We start from the raw sequence: 22,776 nt of genomic DNA, 5'->3' as shown, positions 1-22,776 counted from the left end.
CCTTTGCAGAAACCTTCATATAAAACTATCGAACATTAAATCCATTCTAGAAAATGATTGAAATGTAAATAACATGTAAGTTCTTATTAATATTTTCCTTTTTTAGGTCGCTAAAGCAAAAATCAACCAATTGTTTTACTGTTTTTAAGGGTGAGACGTCACGACGTAAAGAAACACCAATAAAAACCCAATTAGTCCGGTTCTGTTGCTCCTCAGGCTGTTTACCGCTGCAGCTCCTTCCTCTGCTGCCCCCCACCCCGTCCCAGTGGCCCCCCTCCCCACATCTGAACCAGGCCACCCATCTGGTCCCCTTTCTGCTGGTCCACTCCCCTCTTCCTCGCTCAAATAAAGGTGTCAGTCACTATAATTGGCCCCCTGCAGGTCGATTGTCCCGTCCCGGAGAAGTGCCCCCTTTGCTCACGTCTGGGTTAACATGCTGGACATATGCAGTGTGTTACTTTTGCAGCTTGCTAAATCCTACACATGACTTGTTCTGAAGATTATTCTTCATCTGACGTGTCATTTTGTGGAGTTTTGGTAAGAAATCATCAAAGTGGTGTAACTGGCGCACGGATCAACAGGATTATTAACACTTTTTAGTGATAGTTTTGCGATAGTTTTGCAAAGAAGATGTAAAAATGTTTGGCATCAAAATATATGTACAGTATTTTGCAGTTTTCAAACAATTAATATCATTAGATTATTTTTTATTGATGAAATAACTTTGCTGTTGCAGCTAATAAAGGTGGAGCTATAATGTTTTCCTAAATAACAAGGTACAAATACATAAAAACTAATGTAGTGATTACATTTTGTATGCATGAATGAAATTCTGATATTGAACTGCACTTAAAAATGTAGAAAATGGAACTCTTTTAGCGTTCAGACTCTCAAACTTGTATTGGAGTACTCTATAAATATATTTAGTTACTTGGCAGCAGTGCTGTCATTACTTTGTGATGGACTGGATGCATTCTGGATGAAGATAAATCATGTTTTACAGGTGAATTAGCATCCACTCTACCCTCTTCTTCTTTCTGTCATTAGTGAAAAAGTCACAGTGACAACTTTGGAACCTTTTAGTCCAAATGGGCTCTTACTCACATCTGGCATATTTACATTTTAAATTTTTTTACTTTAAAACTATTTGCGTGTCTTTTTTTTCCCCGGGATGTGCAGATGGATCCGGTAGAACAGACTCTAATCACTTCTAAATGAAGTCATTTCATCTAGTCCACTCTAAAATCCTACCATCTTTGAATATTTTTTTTTTCATTTGAATAAAATACTTGCATTGCATTAAAATATCAGATTTATTTCTCACAGACAAGAAAAGGAGAATAGAAGAGTCATTCCACATTTGTGTGAAGCATATTCTCATATTTTCATCCAATTAATGTCCCAAAGGAGACATTAATTTCAAGCTTTGTGTAACGCTATGCAAAACAGAATTAAAAAAAAAAAATTAAAAAAAAGCAGCAAAGTATTTAAAGTCAATTCCGCCACAGAAAAACTTGTAAAGGCAAAAATGCCCACCGCTTTTCGTTCTTTTTGCCACATTGAGGCGAAGGACAAAGGCGTCAAGGTTTTTAATAAAGCTGAGAGCAATCAAAGAAAAGCCTGAAAACCCTCTCATGAATAGAAAACGCTCTGACATCAAGACGTCAATCATGTTCGTAATTTTTGTTGAGTGGCTACATGCAGAAAAAAAACCCTCTATTTTCTCCCTCTAATAGCTGTTTACTCCAATAGCTTTCTGATTCATATCACACACATCTTTTACAGCGCTTCAAAAGCTCAAACAACTTTTTTCTCGATCAAGTCAAAAACGGTCGCATCTCAGATTTGTGTGAATGAAAAAAACAACAACACAGCAGGCAAATTACGTAGACATATATTTATATGCATATGAATAAAAATACATGTACATATGGTACAATATCTTGGCCCGAGCGTGAAAACAGCTCTAACAGCCCAGAAAACAGAAGTAAGCCTCTTTAAATAAGTGCAAAATGTTAATGAGACAAAGAAAAGTAAAGCATATATAAAGACTTTTTTTTTTTTCCTAAATCATCCAGCGTATTTTTGTTTTGTTTTTTTCCTGTTTAAAAATCACATGGAGCGGATGTGGAGATAACTTGTGCAAAGACCCATTCATATATATTCATTTATAAATTTATGTATATGTACAGTTTGTTTCCACATAAGTAGTAGCTGGTCCCGTTAGCTTGACATTAAGTATTTACTGCTTACAAAAAAACAAAAAAAACAAAAAAACAAGTTGTGGCCTTTGCAGGACCTTTCTCTGCATAAAGAAAAAAATGTAAATCAAGCAGAAACAGTTCATTTTCTAAGATAAAAAAGGAAAATCTCAAAAAGTACTTCACCCCACCAGAGTAATCGGGGGGCCACAAGGAGGCCCCTTGATTTTCCCTGATGTGGCGGTAACAGAAAAACAAGTGCAAGATGTCACAAATTGCACAATAAAAGCGACACTTTCCCTCAGCTTGAGGTGGAAAAAAAAAAAAAAGAAAACAGAAAAGTGTGCAACTGAAAATAAAAAGGAAAAAAGATGAAACTACAAAATCATATTTTTCTCATGTTGCAGGAAAAAAAACGACAGGGCGAGAGGGAGTTGCAGGAAGAGTTGAAACCAAAAAAATCAAAAAAAAATCAACATTTTCAGCTGCAAAAGCATTTTTGGGGGAGAAAAAAAGGGAAGCAAAGGCCTGTTTGTAAGCGAAAGGGAGAAGCGAGCCTCCTGACCTCTCAGCTCCATCTCTCTGCTCAATATTTGATGCCGCGCTGTATGAATTATGGATGGTGCTTATAGAAAATAATAGTGTTCGACAACAGCGCAGGTGCGCTGCTGCAAAGATTGGTGAGTGGATAACAGGGGGTGTTTGCAGCGCCGCTGGGGTCTGAACACAACAACAACAAATCACCTGCTAGCGGCCGCGGCTACGCAGGTGCAAAAAGGCCCAGCGAGCCGACAAGACGGGGAGTTTAATAGGTCAGAACCTCTCGGTGCACTCGCCGAGGAAAACGGATCTGCAGCTGGAAAAGCTGCTTGAATGTTTCAGACGCGGCCTGGCAGAGCAGGGGTTTTTTTTTAATTTGATGTCTTAGGTGGGTCTTTCTTTAATTTCTTTTTTATTATCGATGTCAGGGAATGTGAGAAAAAGAGATGGATGAAGAGTATTAGAGTTCAAAATGTGAAAAGACCTGGAATGGATGCATTAGCAGGATGGGAGGAGGGAATGAACAGCAGCAGGAACCAGAATTAGAAAAAAAGGGACTTGAACCCATCTGACTGGCTTAAATTAAGGGCAATCTGTTCCAGATTCTCTTAGATTGAGATTGATTTTTCCAAAAAGGAAACCCGAATCACTTCACGGTGAAAAATGCAGCACCTACACTGCATGAATATGTTGTCAAGATTCACAAAAAAAACCACATCTCACAGTGGATTATTTCCGGTTCAAATCAATCGATTCAAAATTTAGCTGACAGAAATCACTTTTAAATTCTACAAAAACAACTTTGTAAGAACTAACTAGAAATTGTGAAAGCTGGGAGGTTTTTTTCGACAACCTACATAAAGTGCTTTCATTGAAGGGCAAAGCAAAGGAAGTCATTTTCATTTTTAAGACAGGTTGAGGGTGAGGTCGCTCTAAACAAACAGGAAGTAAACACAAAGAACAACTTAAAGAAAAAATAAGTGTCTTTAGAGTTATTATAATATAATCATTAGCATGTGTGAGACTGCAGCTTATGCAAAAGAGATTCCTGCGATGAATGGAGGCGACAGTTAAACCATAAAGCGTCAGATTCCTCAGCTTTTACTGCACTATTAGTCCTAAAAGGCTGCAATGAAAAATACCTTCTCAATCTGATGAGGCCTTTTCAGGTAGAAACAGCAAAAGTGTCATGTTTTAGATCAGATCATGCTCTTTTAATTCAATTACTTTTGATCAAAAAGGTTAAATCAACCCTCAAGTTGTTCATTCTTTTTGTAATGACGAATAATTTTGTAATTAGGATTCACTAAATCCGATGTTTAACTCTTGTTTTTTCGAAACTTATCCCTTGAACCTTCGTGACCTTTATAGGTTTAAATATCAATCTTTCTGACCTCAACTTAATGCAGACATCATCATTATTGATCCATCAATCCTTTGGAGGTTTTGTCTTTCTTCTTGTGTTTTTTTTTTCCATCAAACTGTGGGATCCAGATATGTGATTTTTGCATTATTTGTCCAGATCCTACCTACATGTTATTTCATACACAAACACAACCAAATAAAGAATTGTACAAAAACTACCGCCGGACACCAAACAGACTGATATTATTCTTTTTTTTTTTTCACTGTTTCTTTAAGTGATTTAAGCACATTAACTAAAAATCAAACATGGCCACTTGAACTGGAATATTTACCCGAAAAAATGTGTACAAACTGCTGTTTGAAAATCTCTTGTTTCATTTCATTCAGATGCTGATCCGGCCTGAACCGTCCATGTCAAGTATGTTTTTTTTGTGTATTTTTTTTTTACCTGAACATTGAATGAAGGCCTGTATAGAGAAAGAAAAAGCAAACACACACACACACACACACACACACACACACACACACACACATACGTACACTCACTGGACATAAAAAAAAAGAAGTGAAGAGTCACTTGAAACCACTGCGAAGAGAGCGGCGATAAAAACATCTGTCAGGGTTCACACACAACAGACACACACGAGACGATTTAGCAAAAAAATTCACAAGTTGGTTGTTTTGTTTTGTTTTTTTTCTTCACGTGGGACGGGGTCTATTTCGTCACATCCTTATCACCATTTTGTGTCAGTGTGTCACGGTTTTGTGGCGTAAAATGGCGAGGAGAGAAAGGCGACCTGGTCATTTTTTCTAAAAAAATTTTTTTAATCTGTCCAGGTTGCTTTCCTCGGCGAACGTTTGACGGAAAAAAAGTTTGAGACAAGTTCAGGGCCTCAAAAAGAGGAAGTCGTCGCTTAGGAAACCGTCTTCTTCCCGCCTAAATCGGCCTCCTTCCTGTCCAGCCGCATGTACGGCTCGAAGGCCGAGGAACCGCAGCCGTAGGCAGACGTCAGTTCGTGGTGAGCGCCCCCTAGCAGCGGCATGGAGAAGCACAGGGAGTGCGGCGGCGGGACCCCCAGCCGCGGTGACGGCGGGGTGCCGCCCAGCGAGGGCAGCGACAGCCCGAACGTCCCGCCCGGTAGGGAGCAAGGGGGGGTGCTGCTGCTGATGCCGGGCGAGGTGGAGGAGCCCCTGCCGCCGCCCGAGCTGCTCAGCAAGGCGCCGTTGTGGGCGGGGTGGGGCGGAGGCCCCAGCAGGGCGTTGGGTGGCGGGGCGGGGCCCGACAGGAGGCGTCCCTGCTCCAGGAGGCGCAGGATGTTACAGGTGGCCAAGGATTCGTTGGTGGAGGAGGAGCGCTTGTCGGAGTCCTTGGTGGTGTCCTTCTTCTGTTTGGTCCGGCGGTTCTGGAACCAAACCTTCACCTGGGGGGCAGGAAGAGGGTTTTTAATAGAGTCAGTCTGATGCTGTTACATCAGAGAGACGAGGTTACAGCTCCTTCAAATTCAAATTCAAATCCAAATAACTTTATTAGTCCCCAAGAGGCAACAGAGAGCACATAAAGCAGGATAGGTGTGAAACATACAGTCCAAACATAAATAACATAAATAATAGTAAATAGTTTAAGACCTAGTTAGTTTCAGACCTAGTTAGTTAATTAGTTTGAGACCTTAGTTCAGCTGTAGCGCTTCAGATCTCATGAGTTAACTTTTAGCTCCGTGTCGTTCCGACACGCTGGAGTTCCTCCTACGTTCTTTTTGCAGGCCTGAAGTTCTTCCTGCTGACGGCCGTGACGCTGAGAACACGCTACACGTGACAGTGACACCAGAACGACACGCAGGACGAGAGGAGCTGCTGGACCCCCCAGGCCCGGCCCATCGGATCACCTCCCATGTTTTTCTCTCTGCACATTCGATCACTTCTGCTCCCTCGCACTTTACCTCCTTCACCTCACGCTTCACGGCCCCCGCCAGGCTAGAAACTCACATCCGGGAGACGGGGGGTGAAATCAGAGCAGAGGGGGAACAGAGAATTTAATAAAGACTCCTGGAAAATGCAGCAGACGAAGCACAAATTGAGCAGAACTGGAGATATCGACTCCTTTCTGGCGGCTCACCGCCGTCGTCACGCCAACCGCAGCAGATGGAGAGAAGCTCTGATGAACTCTGCCCGTCCTTTTACCCCCACATGTTTAATTGATGGGCAACTGCACAGCTTTAATGTATAGCGTGTAGAAAAGTCGGTGCGGGGCGAGATGGTAATCAGAGGGCACTGGGGGGTCACGTTAGATCGCAGCACGGAGAGTCACCGCTGGGGAGGAATCACGCATGAAATATGGATACCATCCGTACAGCGCAGTGGTTAATGCATACGCAATGTGGGGGGGGGGGGGCTTTACAATATAATTGTGCAGGATTACAATTAAAGACAGGCACGTTTCTATGTGTGGGAATTCTTTCAATTGAGAACTGTTGAATTATTCAGATTATTTTGTAAGAAATTGCTTCTGTGGAATCTTTTTAAAAAAAATATTTTACTTTTAAATGAATTTTGCTGCAGCATCTGAACTGCAGACAAACACAATAAATCACAAACAATAAAAAGAAGTCAGGATGAAGGTATAAAAGTAAACACAGCGTTCAGTCAGGGAACTTTTGGGGGGGGGTCAAACTCATTTTTACTGGGGGCCACATCAGCCTCAAAAGGCCAGATGTAACTAATAAATGTAACTAAATGTAACTCAATATAATGTAATATAAATGTAACTACTCCTTAATGTTAAATAATTCTGAATATTTATTTATTTATTAAACCCACAGAACTCCAACAAATCAAGGATCAAACCAGTGAATAAAGAAAAATAACATCAGACACAAGTTAGGACGTTAACTTAGTTCAAAACTTTTTTGTCACTTAAATACTGCATTGTGGGAAATGTAGTTTTGGTCAAAGCACACTTTTGACCTATTTATTTTTAGACACTCTGACCTTTTATGCTCTCACAGGGCACATAAAATGATGTGGAGGGCCACATTTGGCCCCCCGGGGCCTTGAGTTTGACACATGTGAGTTAGGAAAAAAAAAAAGAAAAGAAAGAAAGTGGAATTGAAACGTCGCCACGCTGGAGAGAAGGTCTTCGGGTTCCTTCTCCGTCCTCCCTGGAGCCGCTGGCACCGGTTTGAAGCTTATCTCCTAAAACTGCTAACAGGCTGCTCCTTCCGTTGAGCCAAACAAAGCCGGTTGTAGGTTGTGTGTGTGCGTTTGTGTGTCTGTTTGTGTGTGTGTGTGTGTGTGGAGGGAGGGGGGGTGGAGACAGGCCCGGCCGTTGCCAACGATGGTATCAGTCGCCGGTGGCGTCGGGCTCAACGGGCAGCCGGGACAAGTGAGATCATCGTTTCAGCCACTGACCACGACACGAATAATGGGATCGGAGAGGATCCCTCAGCTCAGAGAGGAATACTTATACCAGCAAGTCTTACCGGACAGACCCACCGAGGGAGGGGGCGCATGGAGATAACAGGGAGGGAGGGAGCAGCAGAAATTATCTCTGTAGCTTCATGTCTGTATTTAGTTATCTAACAAACACCATCTCTATAACCTATAAAAAGATTTCACTACAGATGCCCCCCCCCCCCCTACACCCTCACAACAACCAATCCCTGTTCTCCATCCCCATCCTGTGGGCGTGGCTTCATCAGTTCACACCGTACACCTCCTATCTATTGCTGAGGGGGGGAGGAAAAAAAGCTTTCTGCTGTTTTACAGGGATTTCATTCTGGGTGGGTGGGGGGTTAGGAGGTGGGGGGTGGGGGGTGGGATGATGAGAAGAGAAGAAAGCAAAGCTGCCTTCGGTACATCTACACTATTGGATGTAAATCCTTTTAATGGGATCCAGGGTTCAGAGCTGGGGCAGAGATTACCGAGGGAAATCTGGATCGAGTGTGACCTGCATTTGCCCCGGCCTCGCCCTTTCTAAACCCCCCCCCCCTGCCCCCTGGCCCGCCGCACCAGGGCATTCCGTGGTAAAGCTTCCCTCCCCACCCCTGATATCGATAAGGAGGTGAAAACTCAGGTGAGGGCGGCAAAACCGAAAGGTAAGAAGGAAAAAGGGGCGAGAAAAGCCTGATGGAAAACGGCTTGAAATGGTTAAAAATCTACAGATTCAACGTTAAATGTAATAAAATAAAGAACTGCATTTAAGAACAAACTGCTCTGCGCTAAGATTTAAATTTTTAGATCTGGAAACATGTTTTAAAAGTTACTGACTCGTTTCTTAAGTCTTTTTTCTCCAAAAAATCTTCATTTATTTCTAGTATTTATTGTAATTTTTTTTTCTGTTCTGTCTTATAATATGTTTTGAATACGGTAAAAAATGATGGTGTCTTTCTGTTGACGTCAGAAACAGCTGATAGCTGCAGATTTTAAATGAAAAGATGAGTGTTTTATGGAAGTTTGAAATAAAACTACAATTATTGTAATGAAAACAAACGCAAATACATGCAAATTCACAAGAAAAACCTGAAATTTATGAGTTAGAATTGATTTTATGTCAAATTTAATTTTACTGCAATTCTCTTTGAGTATTCTGACTAATTATTTATGTTATTTATGAGTTCTATTTGTTTGAAATTCCCTTCCTGCAGCAGCATTTTATCTGGAGGAGGACACATCTGTGAAGTAAAGGTGGAGGAGAGGTTGAGGATACGTGAAAGGATGATGGGGTGGGGTGGGGGGGTAGGTGATCAAGCCGGTATGCATGAATACACCAGGCAGTCGGGCAGAGGTCAGCCAATCAGAAGCCTGCGTTGTGAATCCAGACAGCTGCAAACGCAGCGGCAGGCAAACCGGGCCTGGAGTGGAAAGGTTAAGCCAGATCAGGACCCGGTTTGCAGATCAACCAGGGAATCCCAGCGTGTTCAATACATCAGATAATCTGTGCAGCGCCGTGACATCAGACTGAGTCCAATTACAGACCCGGATGGCCAGAAAAATATGTGTTAGGTTAGTTTTTTTTCATAAAAAACACCGACTTTTGTTTCTCCCGACCTTAAACGCGTCACTGACACATTTCTCTTCTGCACATACGTCACATTTACTGCGTTTAATCTCGTTTCTGTTCAATCGACCAAAAGGATGGAGAGAGCATTAGCTGAAACATCGCATCATTTGCTTGTAATGCAAAGTGATTGTGGCCCATAAAGTCTTTAAGAAGGACGCTCGAGCCGGTGAGTGTCTTTCACACTGGCCGTGACCCCCCCCACCCCCCCAGGCCTCTTGGTGCTCCCGCTGCGACCCCGTTCAGACCCTCTGATCCCAGGCATGTGATGAGCAGCAGCACACAATGGAAACGCTTTTCCATGGCGACCATAGCAGCAGTCCAATGGATACCCAACTATATGTAACATGATGGACCAATGGCGTGTGTCCAGCTGCATGAGACAGACTATTGGCCCCCACTGTAGAGGAGATCAGCTGAACCTGATGGATCAACACATCAGAGGTGTGATAATCAACTATGATTAAATGATTTTACTCCCCGATGAAGATTAGCTGCCGTTTGGGTAAATTCAAGTTCAACCGCTGAGCGACTTGAGTAAAAATAACCATAAAAGATGTTTATAATTGTTTATAATATAATCCTTGTTTATAATTTAAGATATTCTATTTTTTTTGGCACATTTAAAGACAAATTTGTAAGTTTTTTTTTTACAAATCAGAATAAAAAATTTTGGTCAAATAATTTTTATTCTACTTTTTTGCCATTGGAATCTCTGTTTTGTGGGTTAAATTATGTTTTTCTTGTTTTGTGTCTGCTGCGTTTGTTTACTTTTACAGGATCATTTTGTTGGATTTGAAGAAAAAAGGTTTTTTTGTTTTTTGCAATTTATGCACCTGAATTATTTATTTAAAAGCACCGTTTAAAACCATCATGAACCACAACTCTCATCATTTTCTTTCAAATATTTTTTTTTAATCCATCGTCATCTGGATTATAATTCCATAGGCCAGGTTCTTCATTTCTGCTTCTTTCCATCTCCTTACATCACACCCCTTTAAACCTCTATCACTATCACCACCAACACATCACTCCTCCTAACCCCGCCCCTCCATCGACTCCACCCACCGGCTGACCCCGCCTCCTGCAATCACCTAACACTGACCAAATAAACCCAATCCAGTGTTCCATCAATGCAGCACATGTCCAGCCAGGTTCACCCGGGGGTTAACCCCGTCTTATAGAATCGCTGGTAGATATGGCTGCTTAATCCTCCTTAGCGCAAAAGCACTTGGGACTGTTAGGACGCCCACCTCTTTCTCTAGCCTTCATCCCTGCCTCGGCCCCGCCCCTTTCTGTAGCCCCGCCCACCAGGTTTACCTTCTCTGCTCAGATGTTGGAATGTAAAGAGATGTGCTTCACCTGTTTGCCAAAGAAACCAACGAATTCTGGATAATTAAATAAATAAGATGTGCAGAATGAATAAATAAATATTGTATTTATATTAACTTTACTTTTCTGTCATGCAGACTTGATAAAACCAGCTGAAAGTGTTGAAGTGTTGATGTTTCATTTGTGTTTCAAGATCCCAAAATTCCATTATTATCACTGTTTATTTAGCACTTGAAACTCCTCCACAACAGTATTTTGAGTAGATGTGTCCTTTTTTTTTTAGTATAGTATAAAAATATATATAAATATAATTTTTTTATTTTTTTTTATTTTTTTTTAAAAAGGAGGAATGTTTGTGTTTCTCCTGACAGGTGGTTGTTAGCTCACAGAAAAGGTAATCTCTCAGTTTCATCAATTTAACATTTACCTGATGGTAAATGTTGGTCTCTCACACACACACACACACACACACACACACACATACACATACATACAAATATACAACTTGACTTCTATTATGTTTCTGATGATCTGATCAGCTCCTCGGAGACTCGCACGTTTCTTTCCGCCCGTCGGCGAGTCGAACACGACGACTCTCGTCCTCACTGGAGATTAAAGACCGCACAGTTTCCTCTCAACACGAGACCCAAACATTTCCTCTGAAGGCACAAAGGCGACAAGTGTCGCTCTGTCTGCATCCCTTCCCATTTCTTTCTCTATTCGGACTCTTGGAACAATCCCGGCTCTGTGCAGAGGCCTCTTTGCTGCATCTGTTCCGGTAGTAACGTCATCGCCGGGTCCTCCACACTCCAGACAGGCGGCCAGACACGGCCTGTCTGGAGAGGACGCAGACAACAACACACACAACCAGAACACTGACTGTATGAACACACAGATAGAGAACCACAGAGAACTGTGGTGGCAAACTGACAGGAAGTGGGTATCAATCTGTTTAACTTTAAAGATGATTTACACAATAAAACAATCCAACAGTAATAATGTTTGTTCTGAGGTCAACACTGACCTTTGACCTGAGGCAGCAACAAGACACACCCTCACTAAACTGCATTTAATGATGTTTGCCATCAAGGATTTTGTCCATTTGATGGAGAACACAGCAGGAGGAAGGGTGTCATGAAATCAATATTTAATCAATGCTTAAACTTCATATCTTCCTATAATACATTCTGTCTCAAACGACTCACATATGTATGGATTTAACTCATAGAATTTATTTTAAAGGCAGTCGTAGCAAAAGAAAATTCCCGACAACATTAAGGATCTCATCTTAAATTGGGCTGTTGAACTTCTCCTGGTTCTTCTGTAAATGTAGGATAGTCTGAGTTTAGAAAACTAAAAGCAGTGAGACGGACTGTTTCCTGTGCGTTCTAAAGCAAACTCCTGTGGTCTTAAATCATATATAAAACACAGAAATAGTGTTCAGGATTGGGACACTGAATTTTTGCACACTTAAAGATCACAAACCCCAAAAATTCCAACTCTTTGTGCCTAAAACACAACCGTTCCATGATGACCCTCGTCTGACCTCTGACCCTAAATCTGATGTCAATGTCATCGAGTCAGTTTTGCCCAATCATTGTATTAATTATCCATAAAGTTAAAAGACAAACATCCTATAAATTTCTGCCTTGGTAAAGGCTTTATTTAAAAAGTTCTGGATCCAGATAGATGGACTTGTATGGATGATCCTTTCACAATAAAGTACAATAATACTACGTTTTGCTTGTAGTCGTTTCACAGGAAATTAATAGTTAATGACCAGTCCCCACTCTTTTTTAAAATCAGACAACTTTCTTGTCTAAAAACAAACATCTTGGTTGTGGATTTTCAAATTTGTGTCACTTTTCAATTTAAAATTACATCCCTAAGTAAAATTCAATCAATTATGAGGAGAAAAGGAAAACAAAAGAAAACATTTCCCCACATCTGTGCCTTATTTAGTCAGCAACACATTAAAGATTAAACGTGCGCCCTTTCTCCCCCATTTTGCCGCAGGATTAAACCAGTTTAACGCAGCCCAGAGACCATTAAATCTATGGCTTCTCCATGGAAGAGCTGCACACAACAATAGACTGATACAATATACGTCAGCTGCGCTCTAGTCAGGATTGTGGAGGAGCTTAAAATGACCACACAGCATGGTGAGCCGGAGTCACCAGGACACTTCAAGAATGTCTGAAGTTCTTGTGCAAAAAGAAAAAAAAAGAATTTTGAAAGATTTATAGTCTGGAGAAGTGAAGGAAATCTGGATAAACATGTTCTTGAGCTTGATAAGCAAACAAAAAACAGTTTTTGACATAAAAATACAGATTCAGTTGAACTGTTATAGTATTTTTCCCCACCAATAATTGAAATAAAAAATATCCCGATGCACGTAAATGCCACATACCTTCAAAATAAAAGCTGAGGTGGACGTCCATCCATAGTGTCCTTTGTACGCACTGACCATAAAAGGTAACTCAAAACAAACTGGGGGGGGCTTTGATGTTGACGTGCGCATGCGTCAGTGTCTCGTGCCCCTCCTGTTGCGTTACGTTGGGGCGGGGAGACACCTGCCGGGAGCTCGCGGCTCGTACTCGATTACTCAGTTACGCGAGTAACGGCGCAACGATTTGACGGAGCTGCTGTCACGTGGTCAACATTAAACGCTGAAGTTTTTGATGTCGGATGGAGATTAAATTACAGGTTCGAAGTTTGTTCAAAGTTAGTAAAATAAATTAATAAAAGTTCCCCCTTCTCTTGAGTTTCTCTACCCTTCTTTGCATCATATCTGCCAAAATTTAAATATTTAATCCCAACCAAAAAAGGCGTGCGGTCATGATATAATTTAAATAATCATGAATTATGTTCGATCTCATTAAAGTATCGCTATATTTCATGAACAGCGTTTTTGTGCTGTTTCAGTTACCGACAGAAAGGAAGAAGAAAAGAGTAATTCGGTCAGTTTTAACAAGGAAACATCAAAGTACGAGAAGTTAAACCAATATTTTAATGTTTTAACTTTTGTTTTAAAAGTTTTATTTTTAGTCTAACCCAACTTTTATGTATCTTAAAGATTCTTTGGTTAAATCGAATAATTTTAGTAATCAAATGATGCGCTTTCTTTTTAGTCATGGACTCATTAGATGCGTTTAGGCCCTCATTTAGCGTTTTGCGTGCGTGCGTCCGTGCGTGCGTCCGTGCGTCCGTGTGTGTGTGTGTGTGTGTGTGTGTGTGTGTGTGTGTGTGTGTGTGTGTGTGTGTGTGTGTGTGTGTGTGTGTGTGTGTGTTTCTAATGCTGCCTCATTGCGTGATCAGTTTGAATACCTGACCAATTAGTTAGTTACACCATGGGTCAATGACCAAATCCCCAAACATAGTTAAAAAACACTTAATGATCCAGCCTCTCATATTCCTGCAATTAGAATTGGCGTTTCGGTCAAAGATATGAAGGCCGGCCACGTTTATTAACTTTTATAAGCGTCTAACGATGTGTTGTTTAAAATAGAGACGTTTTGAGTTGTTGGGGGGTTTTCTTTTAAAGGGGACATTTTATATAAAATTTTTCTGCCAAAAATGGATCGAACGCACCCCGTTAGCGTTCAGAGTTTAGATGAATGGAAAACTAACGCACATATTTCATTTCTTTTAATGACTAAATTACTGAAAAATTGATTAACAAATATGATGCTTTAATAGATAGATAGATAGATAGATAGATAGATAGATAGATAGATAGATAGATAGATAGATAGATAGATAGATAGATAGATAGATAGATAGATTCTTCTGAATAGACATTAAAAGGTGGAAGAAAATAAATAAAACTAAATAACAAAGGGCTAATGGAGCGTCTTTTAAACCCAGTGGTCTTTAATGTGGAAATCAAAATAGTTTCTGAAAGCATTGAACGCTGAACTGAAAACATCAGTGTGGAAACCAGGAAACAAACAAGTCTCTTAAATGGGCCTTCAACTTGGAGAGCTTCCATCTTTATTTTCTGATTGGCCTTGAATGGCGAATTTGATTAAAGACATAAAAACGCCACAATGGAAAAATAAGCCAACTAAAAGCCTTTCGATCAGGCTTAAAAGCTGCTTCAATAGCGCGCAGCGATGAGACATTTCAGAGCACCGGGATGAATATTTCACGCCATTAATGCGGAGAATTTTATTATTTACATTTTCTTCTCACTTGAAGGTCAGGCCGTTTTCAGGCGCCCTCGTTCAGCCAATCACCTGCGTCTCCTCAGCAGCAGCAGGAAACTGGGGCCCCCCCATTAACACCCCTAGTGTCAGCACTAATGAGAGACACAGTGGCTGCTCTGTGTTCCCAAATCCACACATACACACACCTCCCTCCAATCATCTGTGTGTGTGTGTGTGTGTGTGTGTGTGTGTGTGTGTGTGTGTGTGTGTGTGTGTGTGTTTGTGGTTTCTCTGCTCCACATTGATGATGCGTAAAGTTGATGCAACAAGTTTTTCGTTTTGTTTTGTTTTGTTTTTAACACCGAAATCGAATTAAGTCCTCGAAACTTGCAACATACTACTCATTTGATGTTGGTATTGTCTCAGAATAAATTAAGATTGTTTTTTAGGAGAAATATTCGATATTTTATGATTTATTTTAGCTCTAACATACAGGGAATGCTTTATTACTGAGAATATTTATTCACAAAGTAATTTGGAGAGGAATGGGCCGGAGCAGTTCGTTATATTTAGGTGATTTTAGATTATAAAGGACTATTTAACATTTAATAATTAGGTCAGTTGATAGATTTCTGCTTGTAATTATATGGATAATAAATACTCGGGTAAGAATCTCAAAATGGCATTCTCAGATCTAGAATAAATCCGAGTCTGATCTGGACTCAAGTAATATTCAGGATCATTTTAGGATTCAAATTCACTATATAGCAGATAATAATGACCTGATTGAAGCTGGAAATGTTCTGCTTCTGTTGGCCGACAAATTCAGGAACTTACTTTCAAAAGTTATTTAAATAAATCCTGAAAGAAACAAATAACTGTTTTTTTTCTAGAATATTCATCAAAATAATAATAGTAATAATAATAGTAATAATAATAATAATAATAATAATAATAATAATAATAATAATAATAATAATAATAATAATAATAATAGTAATAATGTAGTTCAAATTACTGGCATTCAAAGTCAGGGAGTCGTATTTTGACTTGTTGCTATACAATGGAGAAATAATTTCTTAAACCTATTTAGAAAGTTTTGTGTAAATATTTTTGCAACTAATTTCATATGAAATGCCTGTTTTACGGCAGACTGCAGATCTCCTTGTTATTTACGGTGCATCGAGCGCACCTGAGACCGATAATACGTTCGATCTGAAGACTCCTGCAACAGGCCAAGGGGACGACTAACTACTAATGCCTGCAGGTTTGGGTTCGAAATAAAAACACCTCATAGTACTCCAAATAAATTCATAAAATCACATCCAAATTCCCAAATGTTAAATATTACAGGTGGGATTTACAGGATACACCAGTGCGCGTACTTAAAATGTGGCTCGATGGATCACCTAAAGGTCTGTTCGTTGAAATCTGTGCGACTGTATGAGATCTGGATCTTTCCTAGTATTTAGTAAAACATTTTCCTGTAGTTTAAAAAGCAAATTTGCTCTGGCACACTTGAGATCTGCGGTTCAGCAGATCATCAGGACTGCGGAATGAGTCTGAATGAGACAGAACGCGTCCAATCCAGACTCCTCTCCCTGCGTCATGTGGAAGCGGTGACGCGCACAATAAAAACAAAGGGGATGGGCTCGGAGCGCTGCAGGAAAATTTGAATGAAGCGCGGGGTCGATGAATGAGTGCCATGAAATATTGGTGCAGGAGCCCGGACGGGCCCCTCCCCGGCAGGACGATTTATTCTAACATGACGCAAACACACAGACGGCTAAATATTATGACTGCAGGTGTGTCACGTTGGAAGTAGAGAGGCGTCAATATTTACTCAGTTTGGATTTTTTTTATTGTGCTGCTGAGGACACATTTTTTTATTTTTTTAAAGGCATATGTATTCATTAATCAAGCTGCAGCTTATGACTTCTGAGAAAACGGACTAACTGGGGCAAAATCAAACATCTAAGGTTTATTTACGGGTGACTTTATCATTAGTGTAAATTAAAATCCAACACTGGGGGATTTTGCACTTTAAACATGGATTCAGAAACAGGAAGTCAGTGACCGGAAGAGAAGAGCATTAGGGCGGGGCAGCGCTTCTGCTCCTCCCCTCTGATTGGTTAGGAAGTCAATTAAACGCCCCCCCCATACACAATAATGAATAATTAATTTTAAATTATTTATTTAATGTTATTTAGCGTGAAACACTGCTAAAATACAAACAAACAAAAATTTAAAATAATAAAAAAATATCTGTAGTTTAGCCTTGAAACATGCTAAAGCGTTAGCTTGAATTCGGACGCTTCTAGCTCAACAAAAAATTAGCTAAAGCTAACGAGCCTTTATTCATTAATATGTCTCTTCTCATTAGCATTAGCATTTGCGTGCTGACGTCATCACGTCCTCTTACCTGTGTTTCTGATAGGTTCAGCTGTCTGGCGAGCTCGGTTCGCTCCCGACCCACGACGTACTGGCACCGCTGGAACTCCAGCTCCAGTCGGTACAGCTGCTCGGCCGTGAAGGAGGTCCGGGTGCGCTTCGGCCGGTCCAGGTCGAGGCCCTTCGGCAGCACGATCTCCCGGATGGTGCCTTTGGCGTCTGGGTGGGAGGAAAACCACCAAGTGTTACAACATGTTCTGAACGATTTTAACCAGAATATTATTATTGATTATTCTATAATTTTTCTTCTGTAAGTTTAAACTAAAAAAAAAAAAAAAAAGCTTTTGACTGGTGCGAATCCGTGGTCCCCACACAGATGCAGTGGGTTCTTCTAGAATACAATGAGTTTAAACACACCTGGGAAAAAGCTGCGTGGCCATTAAATACACAGTATGGAAATAACAGTAGCAGGAACATATAGGCCTTACATTTTTCTGTAACTGTGCTTAAATGATCGTGCTCATAATAAAACTTTGTCCACATCTTCGATCCATATTCAGTTTATTTGTTTTTCTTTCTTTCTTTCTTTTTTTTTTTTTGTCCAAGCTCATGGTCAACGGTACCCAGACGGGTAAATGAAAGGCGTGGCTCCTCATACAAACTAAACGACATTTGATCGTTCAGAGAATGGAAATGTCTTCCATCTTCCATAAATCAACATTCTTCAATTCACAAATTTGCATCTAGACTTCTATAGTTGAGGCTTTAAGGGAGCAGCGTTGTGGAAAATATGGACAGGTCGTAATTTTTTGCGCGTAATGCCCCAATTTGAGTACAGCTGTCGTGGAAGAGCGGCCGACTGTTCCCACTGAATGTAAACCCACTGTCGTATTCAGAAAATGTATTCAAAGTTTAATTATATCTTCTGCTGATGTTACATCATTTGTTTCAGTGAAGTTTTTCCCAAAAACCTGGTGATTGGGGCTAATTCTGAGAAACAAAAACACAGACGAATTTTTAAAAATTTAGTAAATAAAAATTATTTTATTCAGGGGTGTATTGGTCAGACTTAGCATCCTGTCCTGGAATCAAAATCTCAGTTTTTTAATACTTTATATATTTTGTAATTATAATTTGAGGGAGGGAGGAGCCTATTTTGCACAATAAATATTAGTTAAACACGTTCCCAATTCAAACGAAGCGCGGATTAAACCAAAACCTCCTCTTTGTGCAGGATTTTAAAGTCATAAAATATGCAAGCAAATAAAACATGAAGAACCTTGAATTAAATATGAAACAAAACCGATTGAAACACCCCGTCCATGGCGTTTTATAGGAAGACAACCAAAACAGTAAATCTACAGTAAACTTATTAAATGCGTTACATATTTATTTATTTTAACCATAAAAGCATATATTACCGGCAGCAATGAAACATGTCATCCTGAATTCGAGTGATTTTTCATCCTACTGAAGGGGTTAAAAAAAAACTATAACATGCGGATGGAAATACATGGAAAGGGGAATTAAAATAGTGAATGAAAACCCATCTGTTGTGCGTCCTAATCGTTACTAAGCAGTTATTTAAATCACACGGATGTGGAAAGTTATTCTCTATTTGGTTAGGCTGCAGGACCTGACTGCGTAATGAAACGCTTGAGTCGGTTCCATCTTTACGCACCAGAAGAGCTTTGCTTAACGAGTCTCCAACACTCCACCCCCTGATAAACAGATAAATAGCAGCATGTATTTACTGGGAAACTCTCTCCATTGGACGGGTGGAATAAAAACGGCATCTTGAAATAATGGAAACATTTACGCAGCGTGAAGAAAGAGCAGGACGCCGACCTGCTGACCTCTCCATGACCTCTCCTTGGAAAACAAGAGCAACAGAACTCGTCTTCGAAAACAAATCCCGACCCTGCAAGCGTAGCTCGGTCTTTGAGACGTGAACATCTCCACGGATAAACGTCCTTCTGCACCGACTAATGCAACAAACTGCTGAGGTGATCATTCACAGGTTTGGACGGAGAATTCATGAACTGATCAGAGTGTGTGATCAGATGGAGGGATTTATTTTTAAAAGTAACAGATATAACTGTAAGCTTAAGAGTCCATGATTATTATATCAGCAATACACACACAAAATAATAACGTAACAGCCAACAATACAGGCCTAATGAACGAGATCCAAGGCAGAGCAGGTCGTTTGCATTTATTTATCTATTTTTTTACTCTCCGTATTATATTCGCTGCTCATCCACTGCTACTTAGAATGGATCTTTCCTCCATTAATTTCATTATTCTCAGGCTAAACGAGCAGCTTCTATCGGCCACTACTGGACGCTGAAAGGCGTAAAACACCCACAAACATCGACACGTTAATTCTGCGTTAAAGACAAAAAGTCTCCAAGCGCTGCGCAAAAATACCAACTACAATTTATTTCATCTTTTTTCCCTTTGTCTCGAAATTCATATTCAAACCCCAGATTCTGAAGAATCAGACAATAACAAGAAACAATAACCACCACCTGTTTGCAAATATTGCAGATGTAAATAACCTAAAAGGAGGAGACAAAAATATTTATTTATCTCAGTAAAATATGACATCCTTCCAAATTCACACAACTTTGTTTAGCTTCACTGAAACACATTCAAGACAGCGATTTAAGACTCTAGAATTGATCGAGCTCAAACACAAACGTTCAGATTATTTTAAAATAGCAGGAAATTCACCTAAAGGCTCATAATACAGAATAAAAAATAAAATAACGACAGGAAAAAATCTGTTATGTGATTTTCTCTTCATTTCCTGTGTGTGTGTGTGTGTGTGTGTGTGTGTGTGTGTGTGTGTGTGTGTGTGTTTGTGTGTGTGTGTGTGTCTGTGTGTGCGCGTGTGTGTGTGTCGTCCACAACCTGCAGGCCTCCTACGGGAGGGCGTGGACACCCCATAATGTAGAATCCAATATTATTCTGACGTTCATCAACATAACGGTGGCACACAAAGGCAATCAGTGATTGACGAGTAATCACACACACACACACACACACACACACACACACACACACACACACACACACACACACACACACACACACACACACACACACACACACACACACAAAATGTCTGTGTTTCTTTCATAAAAGTGACACAACCGCCTCGAGGGGTGAATTTCACCTGAACGTCATGAAAAATTTCCTTTGTTTTCTTTTCCAAATCTGAAATAATGAGTTAGAATAACACATATTTTTATTTTTTAAGCCTCACGACTATATTCTCTGCTGTTTATATTTTTATTATTATTATTATTACAGTGTGAATCTTATTTTAAATCCATTTTTTCGGGTGTGGTCCGGTGTCCAAAAATCTATTGTGTCACATCAGGCGTTTAAAAATGTCGCTAAACCTTCACCAGATGATGTGTTTTAAACCAATAAATTGAATTATTTTACATCTATAACACTATTATTATATGTCAGTTCAAGACAAGACACCACCTTATTATATTCGGCTCCAGATTTTTTTATTTATTATATTTGTCATCTTTCATATTATTAAACCTAACAGGGCCAGACCTGACGCCTATAATTTGTTTTTGGGTTTTTTTTGTTGTTGCTCTCTGTTCTCTAATTGAGTTTAAAATAAAAGCAGCTATATAAAAGAGACATTTTCCAGTTTGAGGTCCAGATTTACGCACAAGTTTAAACAGTTTTTTCATGCACTTACCCCTCACTAAAATCCTCCGACAGTAGTCGGGGTCCACTCCTAAAAGTTTGTCGTGTCCGTCTTCGCTGGAGGACGTCGGTGTGGACGCTGAGGTCCCCGGGGTGTCGGTGGAGCTCTGGATCGGGGACCGGCTCCCGATCTCGGTGCGGCACTTGGTCTCCATCCGGTCCGGGCACAGCGGGTTGGGTCCACAACGGTGGTTCCCATCGCCCATAGTCGTGGCCTGATCGAACATCTACAGGTTCGACTCTCTGAGATGATCTGTCCGTCCTTCCTCCTGTCGCTGCTGCTGTTGCTGCTCACCCTCTTCCTTTTACTTTCTTCTCCTCTTTGCAAGTGTTCTCCAGAGACGAGGAGAGCATGCCCCCCTTCTCTTCCTCGGATAAAAAAAAAAGTAGATCCAGTTACAAGTGAGCCATGCGGTCCTGAACGCGGACCGGCGTGCGCTTCAGGTGTCGCGTCATGACGCGCGGCCCGGAGTCCAAACTGAGACAACAGGAGAAGGGATTCGACTAATCTCGGGATCCTGATCTAGCTATAGCAGCCAAGAGGTGTACAAGAAATGCATTGTGCAGCCTGGAAGGGGGGCAACCAGAACTGTGGAAGAAACACGAACACACACTGCGCACGACGGACACACACACACACAGACACACACACAGCCGCGGTCACACTTCACCGTGCGCTGGGCCAGGGGGAGGAAAGTTTCTCCCGGTGCGTCCAAAGCAGCTGCAGCCTGTTACTTCAACCCCCGGACGGATCGACCGCGTCTGCGAATCCTGGAATTGACTGGTAGGGAGGGGGGTGGAGGTTGCACCATTAAAAAGAGGGGGGTCTTCTGCTTTTGAACCCACAAGAAAAAGATGTCTGTGTTGAAACCCTGCAGGAGGGGAACAGTGAAATGTGAATGGGTCACATTTGCTCGCAAATAAAGTCTGGAGCGCTCTTGTCACTTTGCGTAATTTGGGTGAAGAGCGCAAAACATTCGCGTCCCGAGCCGGATGGGATCTGATGCGCCCTGCCCTCCACCACCAACAGAGGAGGGATGTTGCGGGATTATGTTTGTGGTGGCACGGTTGCACTTTACTAGGCAAGAACCGCACACGTCATATCCTGTCCACGCAACGTCGTCGCCGATTGGTCCGTTGGGTCAGGGCACGTTTTTGACAAGAGGATGATCGGTATGCAGATCGGGGATCAGGCGCGGAGGCTTGAGACGATGGTTTTGTGCGCAATATTCCGCTATTCCGATCCAGAAAAGACGCAAACGATGCGCAGAGCGGGTTCCCCCCCCCCCACTTTTATCGCAGACTCCGATGACTTCCTCTGGATTCACGGATGAACTCTGAACTCTGCGCAAAGGCGCACGGTATAGAGGCGGCACCTCCGAACTACTGGGGGAAAGGTTAAAGTTAAATGATGTCCCTCCAGTTTGGAAAATCTTATCCCAGGCGCTGATTTTTACTGATATATGAGCCAATTAAATAATTTATGATTTAAATCTCATGAAATATTGTAGGTGCGTCTTTCTGCATGGGAAATATGACACCTAAAATCCCGTTTCAGAGGTTTGTTTACATTGTGTAGAGCAAAAACGTGGATTACATTCCAATATATTAAATTTATCATTTGTATTAAGGAGATCTAGAAATTTAAATGTGTGTAACAGCCTAAAATAAGACCTAAAATAAGACATCAGCAAGAAGTAAAAAGCAAAACACACACATATAGTCTCTATTTACGCATCTGGATCCGATTCAAACAGATTCAACAGGTGTCCCTTTAATTTTGTCCACCATGCTGTCTTGATATAATAGACTCGGATCTTGAAACACTGATTTTAAGAGAGTGTGGGGGTCCTTAAAAAGCCAATCATATTGGGGCATTTAACAAAAGCAGCTTTAGCACCCCCAAAAACCTGCCATACACTGAATCTGTGTGTGTTATTTATTAGATTGTAAATATAAAATTAAAAATACTTTTTGAGGATGAGGATTAAAAGAGCAAATAAAACAG

The 22,776-nt window shown here is 40.9% G+C and overlaps 1 protein-coding gene across 1 annotated transcript; it reads right to left on the bottom strand.

The window, feature by feature from the left end:
- Positions 1-1,398: 1,398 nt before the first annotated feature.
- On the bottom strand, positions 1,399-21,801 carry vax2 (ventral anterior homeobox 2). Its single transcript, XM_068308286.1, has 4 exons — positions 21,440-21,801; positions 20,761-21,133; positions 17,062-17,249; positions 1,399-5,527 (listed from the first exon to the last, which is right to left on the bottom strand). The coding sequence occupies exons 2-4, from the start codon at positions 20,993-20,995 to the stop codon at positions 5,021-5,023; spliced, it is 930 nt and encodes a 309-aa protein (XP_068164387.1). The 5' UTR covers positions 20,996-21,133; positions 21,440-21,801; the 3' UTR covers positions 1,399-5,020.
- Positions 21,802-22,776: the final 975 nt, after the last annotated feature.

This window comes from Antennarius striatus, chromosome 23 (genome assembly GCF_040054535.1).
Source record: "Antennarius striatus isolate MH-2024 chromosome 23, ASM4005453v1, whole genome shotgun sequence".
In the NCBI taxonomy this organism is placed as follows: Eukaryota; Metazoa; Chordata; class Actinopteri; order Lophiiformes; family Antennariidae; genus Antennarius; species Antennarius striatus.
The sequence above is the reverse complement of the archived record's forward strand: the minus strand, read 5'-3'. Positions and strand labels throughout refer to the sequence as shown.

What these genes read in the sequence shown, in the direction of transcription:
- vax2 (XM_068308286.1), bottom strand. Translation starts at nt 20,995, where the DNA reads ATGTTCGATCAGGCCACGACTATGGGCGATGGGAACCACCGTTGTGGA. An exon ending in TCGGAGGATTTTAGTGAGGG is followed by an intron (nt 17,250 to 20,760) that starts GTAAGTGCATGA and finishes CCTCCCACCCAG; the next exon opens with ACGCCAAAGGCACCATCCGG. An exon ending in TGAACCTATCAGAAACACAG is followed by an intron (nt 5,528 to 17,061) that starts GTAAGAGGACGT and finishes CCTGCCCCCCAG; the next exon opens with GTGAAGGTTTGGTTCCAGAA.